General features: G+C 36.2%; 1 protein-coding gene across 2 annotated transcripts in view; it reads right to left on the bottom strand.

Annotated features, from left to right (window-relative positions):
• Nucleotides 1-270: 270 nt before the first annotated feature.
• The window catches only part of SEMA3A (semaphorin 3A), a 200,762-nt gene continuing 187,197 nt past the window's right edge, over nt 271-13,835 (bottom strand). For both annotated transcript variants that reach the window (XM_065629465.1, XM_065629474.1), the window contains 3 exons: nt 11,729-11,796; nt 6,078-6,220; nt 271-4,538 (listed from right to left, as the gene is read on the bottom strand). In XM_065629465.1, coding sequence (XP_065485537.1) covers nt 4,083-4,538; nt 6,078-6,220; nt 11,729-11,796 — 667 coding nt within the window. In that variant the 3' untranslated portion in view covers nt 271-4,082. The remainder of the gene's footprint in view (nt 4,539-6,077; nt 6,221-11,728; nt 11,797-13,835) is intronic.

Here is a 13,835-nt window from a genome sequence, read left to right as displayed (position 1 = left end):
GTTTGTAGCTTTCATTTCAGGTATAATTAGCTTGTAGTCTTCAAAAAGAAACAATAAACACCATTAAGAAAAACAGCAACCCTTCTGGACCAGTAAACAGAGCTCATATACATTGCTAGCATTGTGTTGGCAACAATGCACTCCATTTGCTCATGTAGGTTACAGGGCACATTTCTCTGTAAACAGTCAAGACAGCAAACTTCAAATATTTGGAAGAAATGTTTATTTAACAACTGAATACATGCTAAAAGAAATAATTTACAGCAGCACTTTCATTACATTTGTTTCTCTCCAGTTTTCTAGTTCCCATCTGAATCGAAGTGATAAATACAGAAGTAGAATTATTTACTACCCAGTGAGGAATGCGCTCAAAGAATAAGCACATAACTTTGGCACTGATATAGCAAATAAACCACTTTATCACCTGTGTGGCAAAGTCTTGCATTTTAGTATTATGCTGAACACACCAAAATGGAGTACCTCTAGATAACAGTACTTTACACTGTACCTCCTTATCTAGTCAAAAATATTTACATCTCTTTTGGCTAATGTGTAGGTAGCAAAAACTGAACTATTAAACACATACCATTGATATTCACTAAATAATACATAAAAAGGATCGGTAAATGCGCATTCACATGCATTTAATTTAATTTAATTTTTTTACATAGTGACTTTATTGGGTCATGAAGATTTAACTCTGTTCTGCAGATGCACATTTTCTCAGTTTGATGTTATATTTTAACAGAAACATACAGTTTTCAGGAGCCATTGAACAAATTCCCATCTTCAGTGATCCTTGCAAGTGCAAACTTCAGATGAGTAAGAACAAGATTCAATGCATTTTTGTTCCTTGCAAATGGTATCTTAAAACAAATCAAAATCTTTCTGGTTATAAATTAAATCCTTTATTTCTCTCCAGCTTAAACACAACTTTTAACTTACTTTTTCCAAAGTCTGTAACTAGGTTTAGAGGGCTTTATTGATGATTTACAGAAATACCATTTTTACCTCTATCTTCAATCTTTATGGTACTTTAAACGATAATGACACAAATGGGGGTATGAACTTTACTGAAGCTGCAGGGCATCCTTCTATGCATGAAATCATTAAGGCCTGTGTTCTTTGAAAAAAATTCTTTTCACATCAGCGTTAAATGCTCTTTTAACTTGGCCATAATATGAGCCTAAAAATAAAAAATTTCCACTGCTGGCTTGATCCTTTGCCTCGTATTTATATGATCAAATACAAAGACATAAACAAGACTACACATGTCAGTGAGGACTGGATTGAATTTTTTTAAGATCTGATCATATCAATTGTCTAATTAGACTGCCAGGTCATGGTAAAAAGACTGGAACTTCTGTAATTTTGTTCCCGTGGAACAAAAACATATCTTATGTACGTATCTATGTACAAAACCATATCTTAGAATCCAGACTTAATTTAATCTGTTTTTTCTTCAGGAGTGGTGAGATTGGATTTGACTTGATTTTTTGCAGCAATTTGCTATAGAACCAGTTGCTATGAGCATGGTAGAGAAAAAAAGTTAGACAGCAATTCCATTAATAAGTAAAAAACCAAACAAAGTCATTTAGGGTCTGTTGAAATCAATCTGTATTTTTCCCACTGAATTCTCTGAGGTTCATTTTTAAACTGTTTCCTTTTGTAACAAAGAGGATTCTAATGACTTGATGGTACACAATAGTCCTACACAAAAGGTTAAAGAGTGTTCTGTGATTATAATTAAATATTTCAGCTGACAATAATGCTCAAAAATTAATCATAGGGTGAGCTGAAAAATTAATACTTCTATACAGGAAAGCACATAGTTGAACCTATGATTTAATTCATCCCTATTCAGCACATCATGATAGCCTGGGAATTTAACGGCATATTAAAGTTCACACAACTCAAGTTAAACATAAGAGAGACTTAAACTTGCTTTAAAAATAAATCCCCAAGTACTTTTCTAAATTATGGCCTCACACTCTTGTCCTGGTCTATTAAATGATTTTTTTTCCTGAAGAATTAAATGACAAAAAATCTTGCACGTTCATCTCCTGCAAAAGATTCAAATGGGACTAAAGTGACTGGGCTGTTAGTGAAAATCCAATTGCTATGGAGACAAGAAGCCAAGGCTTCACTAATCAGAAGGATAATGGAATTAGTGAGTGGCAAGGAGACTGGGACATATTGTAAGAGAAGCTGTCACTGCAGTTGTGTTATATTGTATCTGATAAGGTGGATAGTGTAGTGATTGATAAATTAAATAATCTGGAATGAAGAACAACAAAAGAGATCAGTCATCAATACAGACATACTTCTATATGAAAGCACCTTTAGCAAATTAAGGACTTTGTTCTAGTAATTTTCCCCACAATGACATTACTTGACATGATGTCAGTTAGGGCTCTACCAAGATAAAATATGGGAAGCTGGAGAAAGATGATCTCGGAAGAACTGGGCACCATAGAACTGGGGACCAAAGGCACATCTGTGCTGAGGTGAATAAATCCGCTACTTATAACCCTAAACTGACACTTATGGTGCAAGTACATTGTCTGTTTTACACTGTTGCTCTCCTGTATGTAGAATAAGACAGAAGTGCAGGACCAAATTATCTGTTAGCATAAACTAGCCTTAAGCTGAACTTCACCATTTTACTACTGCAGCAGACTTCATCCACAGATAAAACTGTCCCTTACATCTTAAAACAGAGAATTGGCTACAAGGGTACTGTTTACATGGCTTAGTGCTGGTTCTTTGCATTTGGGTGATCTGGCCCACAGAAAGAATGAAGCACTGAGAATCAGTAGTGTGGACATATTTCTACCACTGAGCTGGGAACAAAACTCCTTAAACTGAATTTGAGCTTTGCTCATGGATATATGACAGTCTATGAGCCACAGTATTTAAATATTAGCATTCACAAATATTTACGAACCAAGAAAGCAAGAGTGTAATTAGTAGAGGGTATTTTAATGCTATTTACTTTTTTTTAATTAAAAAAAAATATACAACTGAAAATCAATGTTCTCCTCTTCATTTGTTCAATCTATAGTAAGGTATTATACACGTTGAATCATTTCAAATACCATACTTAGACAAAAAAAGAATGTAGAAGACTTCCATGCTATACAGTGACTTTCATGTTAAAATATCCTAGTTTCAAAGTTGCTTTGAAGTTACATGTCATATAGATTACTGGGATAGAGGGGAGGAGGTTAACTGCAGTGTGACTAGCTCCCCTGGAAGATTTTCCAAACAAAAGAGTAAAGCAGCTCATAATTGGAAGTTGCCTTTTTTTCCTCTAAACCAATAATTAGAAAGTACAATATTTCTAAGACAAAAAGTCTAATCTATTTTAGAAAAGAGCTAATGTTTGCTGCATATTTTTCATGGTACATTTAAATTATAGTTTCAATAAAATACATCTTTAGATCAAAGCTGAAAGAAGTCATCAGTAGTAGGCCAGTGTACTCAACATTTTTTGTTCTTGCAGATGATGGATGGCTTATGTTGTTCAGATTTCCACAAACAATCTCATTCAGTAATGTTTTTCCTCTTCTAGTACACATAAACAGGAGAACTGGTAGACAAAACAAGAACAAAATCCTTGTGTCCAATCATGTGTTTAGATGTTCATCAGCTTAATGAGTTCATGCTGTTTTATACATAAGTCTGGAAATGGTAGTATTGATGATGAAAAGTGGGTTTCGTATTTCTTTTCTTTAAGATGTCAGCATGAAATACAGCATTTTGTTTATATCTCAGGCAAAAGAGAAAGCAAAACCTGCCTGCAGAACTTGCAGAACTTTTTGAGCAGTAAGCTAGGTCCAGGTGAGTTATCATCCTTGAAACTCTGGTCTTTCTGGTCTTAGAATCAGAGCAAAGAGGAAGGACTTACTAGGAAACTTAGAAATGGATTTTATTTAAACCTGGTGAAAATTGTTTGAACTTTCCACTCCTGTAAACATCCACATAATGCCATGAAAAGGTTCATGAATATTGCATTTTTTTTTCCAGTTATCTGTCTATACAAGTTTCTACTTGGATGAGGTTCCTAGAGGTAATGTAGCTCAGACACTCCGTGGTGCCCTCTCAAATTCATGGGTCCTCCTGTTCCTACCTTTTTTATTCTCTTGTAGGTGCTTCCACTTATTTGTATTCACCTGCGCATTGGCAGGCCTTTGCCGGCGTTGTTTGCGGTCTCTTTTCCAAACCTGCTCACAAAATTCATCCATTGTGTTGAGATTGGGGTGATTGATTAACTGCATGAAGTCTCTATACCAGATCTTTTGACTGGGGGTCATGCTATTGGTAGCGTCCTTGATCTTGGAGGCATCGCCATCTTCTTCTTTATGGAGCAGTTCTTCCAGATGATCAGTATCAATTACTTCCAGGGTCACTTTGAGCAAAGTTTGCATGAACCCATGCTCCACAGCATGACAAAAATAAATACCAGAGTCTCTCCTTTGAAGACTTCGTAGCAATAGGCCTTGTTCTGTCCGGATCATGCGGTCATCCACTTTTATCTGTATTGGAAAAAGTAGTAATTTCAATAATTATCTTCCATAGATGTGAAAAAGTAACCTGTAACCATAGTAGTTCCTTAGCACTGCTCCTTTCATCTGGTAAAACTCCCCAAACCCACATGAATGGAAAAGCCCTTGCCAGCCATTTGTAGTTATGGAAGGCTCAAATACTCTAGAAAAAACTACTGAGGTACTGAAAAGATTTTTTGGGGGATTAAGAGTTTGCTGCTTAGTCCCTATTGCTCCTGAACAAAGATCTGTATCAACTCTATCAAATGGACTTGCTGGTAAGATTACCGAAGATGCAAGCCTATAATCAGCAGAGTCAACATGGATGTATTTGGCTATACTACCAAGGTCACGTTTATCATTATCTTTGAGTCAAGCCTACATATATATATGGGAAAGGTTGCCTGTCTTCCTATTGCTCCTTACTACAAAAGCCCTTAGGCATAGAAGGGAGTTCTGCATAAGCGGGGAATTTACAAAGAAACAATAAAGATTAAATCTCAAAATTTTAGTATTCAAAAAGAAGCTGTCCAAAATACTGTATTTCCCTTAATTAATCTAGGAATATAATTTCGTTCTTTGAATGCACATGTCGCTGTCGACAGAAAGGGCACAAACCTGTTTGTTGCTACATCCATTGAGAATAAATTCTAAATAACTCACTATTTATGCAAATAAAGCAAATAGCAAAAGTATCTAAAGTTGCTAATGTAAATAAGTAGCTAGTATATGCTTTAAAAAATATATATAAATGTTTCAGAGTAGCTTGGGTATATTTACAGATACTTCAATGCAACAAACAAGTTTTGGTTTCCTAGCTTGATCTCCCTACCTACTGGAGTAGATTTTTCTTTTAAGATATGTGTGAACTAGCTTGGTAGTAATATGACTTGAGAACCAGGGTGACTAATAACATAAGAATGTTGGTGACAAGAGAAAGAGAAAAATAAAGTATCAGCTTAGTGTAATGCAAGCAGGGAAAGTCAGTGTTTTCACCTCTAGGAGCATTGTTTTTGATGAAAAAAATGTGCAAGTTTTCATACTCTTGTGTGCACCAGTTCCCTGTTCTTCATTCTGTCTCTGTCTTATCTACAGTAAAGTCTTCGAGTGTGCAGCACACAGGAAATGTTGCTGTTAGACTGTATAATTAGACGAATGCACTTAGACTTTTTTTTAGAGGCAGATTTAAGGTCTTTGTCATATGTAAATTCAGTGTAATCCTTGTATGATGCTTTAGGTGGCAGTTAGATGGCATGCTAACTTCTTGTATTTCTGAGATTTCTAACAGAAAATCCCCTTTTGGAAGGGGTCTGACACAGGAGAGGACATGAATATTTTCTGATGTAACGGTCTGTAAAACCTATTAGAGATCTTATGGGATTTTATGGTGAAGAGCAACAGAAATTATAAGATTCCAGAGAAATTCTGCTATACTAAAATACAGATGGACATTATTCTGGGAAGGACTCAGGTTCAAATTTATCTTCATAGAGAAGACTAGTTGCATCTCTTAATTTTTTTCTCCTATACCTCTTCTTTGCGGTCATCATTTTGCTTCTGAAATTGCCAGTAGACTACGGCGCGTTGAGATTTTGGACTGCACTCAAGAAAAGTACTGCTATTCTCTACTCCATAGATAATCTTTTCCTCCAGGGTCTGACCACCTGGGTTATCTGTAAAGCAAGGAAAAAATAATTAAAATTACCAAGAAAGAAAAATCTTAGATTGCTGAGTGATTTTTTTTTGTGTGTGTGCAGAATTTGAGCTCCCTTAAGGTGTTTAAACATAAAAACCTTAAAAGAAAAAAAATCCCCATATCAGTATGCCATTTGGAAAATCTCCATCCAATCTCTATCTTTGTCAGGATCCCTAGTAGGGTCTTTTTAAAATTATTTTTGTATTTTAAATCCTAACAGCTGTTAACATCTCAATATGTGAAGTTAATGAATTTCATTGTGAAATTTTCTGCAAACCTCATTATTATTCATCAAAGAAAACATCTAAAACATGACAAGAATTTTTAATAGCAAACTGTATGCAGTGAGAAAACTCAGGGTGTAGTTGTAGAATGTTTGTAATGATGCCTCCTGGGCTCCATGATCATAGCGCTTTAGAGCAAAGTAATAAAACATGAGGCTATTTAAAAGTAGTATAATGTGTTTAGATTATATGGCACTGCAGTTTGCTGAAGCTGTTAATGACCAGGAATAATGTTTTTGAGGAAACAATCTTCAATTAATCATTTCCTCTCATACTGACATAATTTATGGAAATGTAATAAGGTTAATAAACCAGACATTATGGGAGGGGGAAAAGAAAGTTAAATAAATTACTTCCTTTTGCAACAACAATGTTTCGAGATATTCATCAACTTGCTGGAAATATCACATAGCTATAGGACTTATATGGCATTTGATTCTTCTCCAATACCGCAGAGGCTGTAAGGCATCGTATTTCAACTCTCCACCTTAGCTCTTTAAAATACTGCTATGGACTTAAGTGGCAACAGTACAATAATCCTGGAGAGTAGAAGGGGAGGAAGGGGTTGGTAAGCTATTTAACACAGTGTTGATCTCATGGGGTTTCCTGTCTCTTTGCCATTATTTGTCATTTTTTCCATTTTCTGCTTTTGATCTTTAGCACTGGAAATCTTTAAGGAACTTCTTTTGATATGTTTTAAAAGGAAAATGATGTGTAATTAAAATCCTCTTGGATAAATCCTTTGTCAAGTTTTGTTTGCTTTCACTGTGCCTTTATCATATTGGCCATGTTTAGCAAACACAGGCTGTTTGCTAGATGGCTGAGCCAAAGGTAAAAATAAAAAATGAGCTCCCGATGTATGTTGATACAGTAATCATATGTCTTTCCATAATGACTTGCAGCCCTGAGAGAGGATGGGAGAAGGGATGGCGACAGAATAGGAACTAGTGCTTGCCCAGTTCTCAGTAAGGAAACATCAAATGGCCTATTAACGCTAAACAAATAAGGAATGGGTTAGCTTGCTTTCCTCTGCTGGATTGTGAACCTTTCCAGCAATAAGTGGGGTGCTATATAAACAACTAAGTGAAACAAGTTTTACGACATCACTAAGAAACCACATCCCTATGAAGAATGTCAGTGCAGCTTTGGGCCAGGAAGATGGGGAGCAATGGAGAAATGAGTTAGAAAGCAAAGCAGCAAGAGAAGAGTAAGAGAGCTGGAAGAGAATGTAGACAAGAGTACCAGTGGTAAGGTCTAAGATGGAACATGGATGATTTTGTGTCAATGAAAACAGGGGAACTGGAAGCGTGTGAAAAGATTAACTGAATACAACTAGAAGTGATAAGATAGAAATTGGAACTTGAAATGATTGGCTGGTAACTGATGGGTCCAACTTCAACACTGTGAATGGCTGACTATTGTGCTGCCTCTTCTGTTTCAGGTTAGGTACTCTAATTTAGGAACAGGATTCATGCGGCTGAGCAGGCAGCCAAAGATCCTCACAGATAAGCAGTTTGATATCTGAACTGGGATCCACAACAGATAGTACAGGTAGGGCTGCAGCATAAGACAGTCAGTAGGAAACATCCCCATTTACAGCCTGGGATACACAACATTACTGCTCCAGCTATGTGTTTCTGTGAAACGGAGATTTACAGGCTTCCAGAGTAAAGGATGGAAACACGGTGATTTCACCCTAGGATGCACGGTCTAGTTCAATTCCTCTCTCCCAGACTCCACATGCTTTGAATCATGGCTGCAGAATGGCAAACTTCAACAAAAGCAATCCAATAATTTGGGTGCTTGTATTGGAAGTGGAGCTATCAAGTCAATCTCCTCAGCCTAAGTAGACTTTGAACCTTCTTCTCCCACATCCTAAATAGCTGATTTAACCAGCAGGTCACTCATTAGGTTGCTTGCAGCACCATTTGACTGTATTTTTGTGAACAGAGCATAGCCCAAGTGAATTATACAGGAGGAAAGTACATGTAACACTGGTCTCATTCGATTCAAGGATACAGTCTTCTAGATTCTAAATATCAGCACAAAGGACAAAAATACATATTTCTTTGGCAAAGGTCCTATGCCCATGAGCAGTAGAATATTTTTAAGTACACAGAGAAGTTTCTGCTGGAAAACTTATGTACCTAGGATATCTGTAGTATCTAAGAAGCTAGCCACAAGTTTTCATGGAAGTTACCTTGAAGGTAGATGTTCTGATGCCATTGAAAACTTCTGAGTGTTTTCTTGGACCTGGTCCATGGCATTCTAGTGTGTTAGAGATCACCATGAAAAATGGCAGAAGCTCCCTTTAAATATCCTCACAGCTCCAAAAAATATTGTATGGGTCATAGTCATGCAATGAGAGAGGAAAGATTTAGAAGATCCTTCAAATTCCATTTCCGTGATTTAAAGGGAGCAGAGGCAGGTCCAGAAATGTCTATAATGTTCATGTAATATTAAGCACGTGGAGTGCAAGAAAGTAAGCAGAGTGATGGAATAATCACAGGATAAGAGCGTAGCTCTGAGACTGAGGGAGAAGCTGAAGAGACTAGAAGGAAGAATGAAAGTCTGGGAAGTTCACAAGAGCAGCTGGAGGAATTATAAAACTATAGAAGTCATGAAGTTGGTTATGAAATTCAACCCAAAATCCTGTTTGAGAGCTGTAATTCCCAAAATGAACCCAACAGCAGTATCATTTTACTACTCTGATAAATATCCTTTAAATACATAATTTCTGACATAACCGAAGAAGTATGAAGAGCTAAGTGCTTATCCCAAGATAGCTTTGCGGATGAATGAATCTGACTATACAGTTAAATTCAGAGTGATTCTTTGAGCTTCACCTGGGATCAATCACCTAAAAAAGAGGTATATCTTCTTTGACAAATTCTTCGAAACAAGAACTTGATTAATTTCTTGATAGCACTAGTATGCCAAGCTTACAAAAATGCTCTCTAGCTGACACAAAGGTGATCATGCTTTTGGATTTAAGCATTGATGTCTGGTCAAACACCTCTAGAGCTAAGGATCCGCAGCTCCCTCTAACATCACTGTGTAGTCATTTTGCACTACATCTTATACATTACCACAAAAAGGCAACTGAAAGAGCTACCTAACCTTATCAAAAGAATTATTGCTTCAGATTTATATCAGAGTAAGTTTCTGCAATCTTTAAAAGTGAGATAAACATTAAGAGATTGGTTTTTTTCACTTGTTTCTGTTTGTTCACATGAAGAATCTACTGGCAATTACTGCAAAGGAATGTGTAGACAAGTAGTAAATGGCTGCCAGAGCTTATTTTTGTCTGTAGACAAACCCAATTCTTCATTTATTGTCCAGGAAACTACTAGTCATAACCAAGGAAATAACTCAGCATAAGTTGGCATAGGGAGTTTATGAGCCATGCAGCTGTCTGTACAATGCATGATCATGTGTGAATGATAAGTAAATATAGGAAAATTTTATAGATAGAGAAAATTTCACTCCATAACAATCCAAAACATTCCTTAAGTACAGTATTTTGGCAGTGCATCCTTAAAGCCTAGGACAGACGACTGCATTCCTTCAGTATTTTTTGCAATTTACTGATTCTTCTAATCCCACTGTCTTCATTTCACCATTAAGTAAAATTTTCAGTGATAACTTGTCTCATACTTGCTCTGCTCATTTTGACAAAGCTGTATTAAAGCTCCTTGTGATCAAGCGTACCATATAATGGCTTTTTTCCTGACCTTGAGTTCTCATGATTGTCGTCATGAAAAAACAGCACTGGATTGCTCTCTTCCCTTTGGACAGAAGTTATCTTTTCAGACAAATATGTTAACCAAATATGGGAAGATATAAAAACCAAAATGATTTGGAATCCTTTTCTTGTCCATGAAGATAGAGAACAGACCTACAGCTGTATAAAGAGAATGTAAAAAAAAAATGGACATATGGTTGTCCAGATAATCATTTTAACTCGTGAGTAAAACGTCCAGATAGTAAAAAGGTAAAGTTAAGACATGCTTCTGCTGGTAATAAAATCCACGTCTAGTGCCTGGTGAAATTTTCCTGTTGGGGAACTGAAAATGTCATCTCAGCCCTGATACATGGATGGTCTCATCTGCACTGTATAAGCATTATTAGATATCAGGCGACTGGCAATTTGTAAACATTCTATTAATATTAGTCCACACCGACTAGTTCAACTCTAAACTAGTTGTACATTCAAGAGTTCTCAAAACGTGACAACTACATGTTGATCATAGTCTGTTCATGCACTTTTCCAAACCCTTTTCCCCTCTGAGTAGCTTGGCCTGAGTCTGACAATCAAGAAGTAAAAAAGAAAAGCTATGGTAATGTTATCATTCTTGCTACTACGAGGACTGGAAGGGCCCAAGGGTTTTGAGGTATCTCCATTTTCAGCCACCTCTTCTTTATTTTTCCCAGAAACGTGTCCAGTGGTTTAACTGTTGTTATAGATGTACCACAAACATGAGTAATCATTTTTTTCCAGCAGAGGGAAGTATTGCCTAAGTGTTCTCTTCACTTTTGACAAAATGGACATTTTTCATTTTCCGAGTGAAGACTTTCTGAAGAGTTTGGCAACAAATTAGTAACTGGGAGAAGTTTATCAACCAAACAAGTCAAGGAAGGAAGATCTGGTCAATGCACTGTGAAAATGAAATAACCAACAAAAACCAACTAAATATGTCAAAGAAAACCCGTGCTGAAAGCACATGAGACAGGCCTACTGCAAGGAACTTTCTGATCTTAAGGGCTGCTAGTGTGGCACGTACAACAACAACAAAAACCCCATATTTAGCCAAGGTAGTTAATTATGTGTTTGGTTATCATCCTATGCAAACTATATGAAGCAGCACGCACATACTTCTTGCTTTTCTGAAGGAGATCTGACTTCCTTCTGACATAATATTCCTAGCCTGATGGTATGGTATTACCAGCTAAGCGAAGCAGAAAAATTGAAAGACTTAAAACTGTTAATTTGAGGAAAACAAAAAATAATAACAGTCTTTAGTGTCTGATCCAGGCCATTGTAAGAAATCTAAATTTGGATAACAATGTATTAAATTCATCTTTCCCAGATGTTCAAGACAATTTCACCAACAAATCATTCATGTGCTTCCTACTCTTCTCATGCACAGTCTATAAACAACACACAAATTAGTTGTACTTCAGTCATCCCCATAACTCACCGTGATGCTGCAGGTCTGAGCAGTGGGTGAGCGGGTCTCCATTGCGGATGTCTTGTCGTCTAGTACGCCTGCAAATACCATATTAGAAAACTGTTAGTGGCCCTCTCAGTGGTCAGCATTCATATTTGCCATGACTGAAGAGGAACAAATGGAACACGTATATAATTACATAGGTCACAAGTGCACCTAAACACTAGGAAGGTAATAACATCATTTGAACTATATTCTATCCATTATCATGGTTTGTAGAATCAGCCTTTACTCTTACAGGTAAAGTCTTCAGAAACTGGCAAATACATATCACTTGCACTGAGACTATGAAGTTTATTTTTTGACTGTGTTGGCAATATTGATCACAGACAAATTCATTACTTGATTCATAGATACAGGGGATCAAAGTATATACAGTACAGTTTAATGTGAATAATAAAAAAAACCAAACAAACAAACAAACATGAAGAAGTTACAGCTTTTTTGCGATACAGAATACTTTAAGTATCATGGCATCTTTTAGCTGAAATGAAACTTTAGGATGGATGGCTTTGAAAGAATGTCAAAGTTCTATGTTTTCTACACAATACAAATTAAAATATATAGATAATTTTGGCAACTACAGATCTCACCAAAACATTTCTGATAAAACCTTTTCTAAAACCGTTGCAAATGGCTTTGTCTTCAGAATAAACAGAATAAAACATTTGGATAGGAAGATTTGGAAATGTCATTTATTCCATCATTTGAAGATTAAGTCTGAGTTCTAGCTTTTACTTCATTCCATTTAACATACTGTATTATTTCTCCGGCTTGATTTCCACTGGCTCTTTTGGAAAGCATGTTGATCTGTGCTAAAAAATTTTGTATTTCACAGAAGAAAGCTTTTTAATACGGTTTTATTTTGCATTTGTTTTCCTCTGTCTGCTCCTATTTTTATTTAAATAGCTGTGACACAAAATTCAACTGAGCCAGAGAAAAGCGCTTCATATGAAAAAAAAGAAAAAAAGAACAAGGCAAACAAAGATGTGTTTCAAGTGTGAGCACTTTACTTTAGGAATCAGAGAAAGCCTGAGGGCTTGCAAAATTAGAGGAGAACAAAGAGGATTAGGCTGCTGAACAATGCTGTGATTTCAGATTATGGCATCCAGCAACGGATATGCAAAAGTCAAGTAGCCTTGTAAAAAGCCCTGTTGGTCACTCCCTTGTGACAACAAGCCCACTTTTAAAAAAAGCCATTGTTCTGCAGTACAGAGCCCATCTCTCTGCTGTTCACCAGCCCTGTTTGCAGACTCACCCTAACAGCCCAGCATCAGCACATACCAAGAGTTCTCACAGAGGCACCATCGCCTGCACAACGCGCTCTCTTTGGCTGAAACATTTTTACCATTTCTTTTTCACTGGAAACTACCAAAATGTTAAAACCAAAATTAATTAATAATGTGAAGTATGGTGACAGTATTTTTTTTTTCTCGGAAAAAAACTATTCAAACGTGCATTTTTTATCTCTTTCTGAATACAAGCTGCTTTAAAATTATCCTAGTGAGCTAGCATGCTTTAATAAGGAACCTTCTGTTGATTGATATATGATTTAAAAAAAAAATACTAATCCTAATTTCAGATATCATCTTCATATTACTCATAACCAATGAATAAAAATATACCAAAACATAAGGAACCATAAAATTTTGTTACTCCTCCCTAAATTTTTAAATGCAGTGTATTTATAGGATCCTATTTGTAGAAAAGAAGTCTGTGGAACAACTCATGTTACTGTCAATGGAGTTTGGATGAGATGTTTAGTTAGAATCTCAGGAAAATGTCGCACACATCACCATTGTATCAACATGATGATTTATGAAATATGAACCAGAACACATCTGCATGGGGTAAAGTTAAGTGGTCGCACTGCAGGAGCTCTGAACTGTCATTTAGACTTGTAAAACACACAAAGAAAGAAAAGTAGATTAAAATTGTGTCTTCTAAAAACTTCTTTTTAAAAAACAAAGAAAAAATAAAACAAAACAAAAAGCAAAACCCCAAACCAACTATTAGTAAAGCGTCTGTGCAATTGCCTCAGGACTCAACTTTCCCAATATTTCTGGAGCCTAAAATT

Source organism: Caloenas nicobarica, chromosome 1, assembly GCF_036013445.1.
Source record: "Caloenas nicobarica isolate bCalNic1 chromosome 1, bCalNic1.hap1, whole genome shotgun sequence".
Classification (NCBI taxonomy): Eukaryota; Metazoa; Chordata; class Aves; order Columbiformes; family Columbidae; genus Caloenas; species Caloenas nicobarica.
This window is presented reverse-complemented; position numbering and strand designations above follow the sequence as displayed.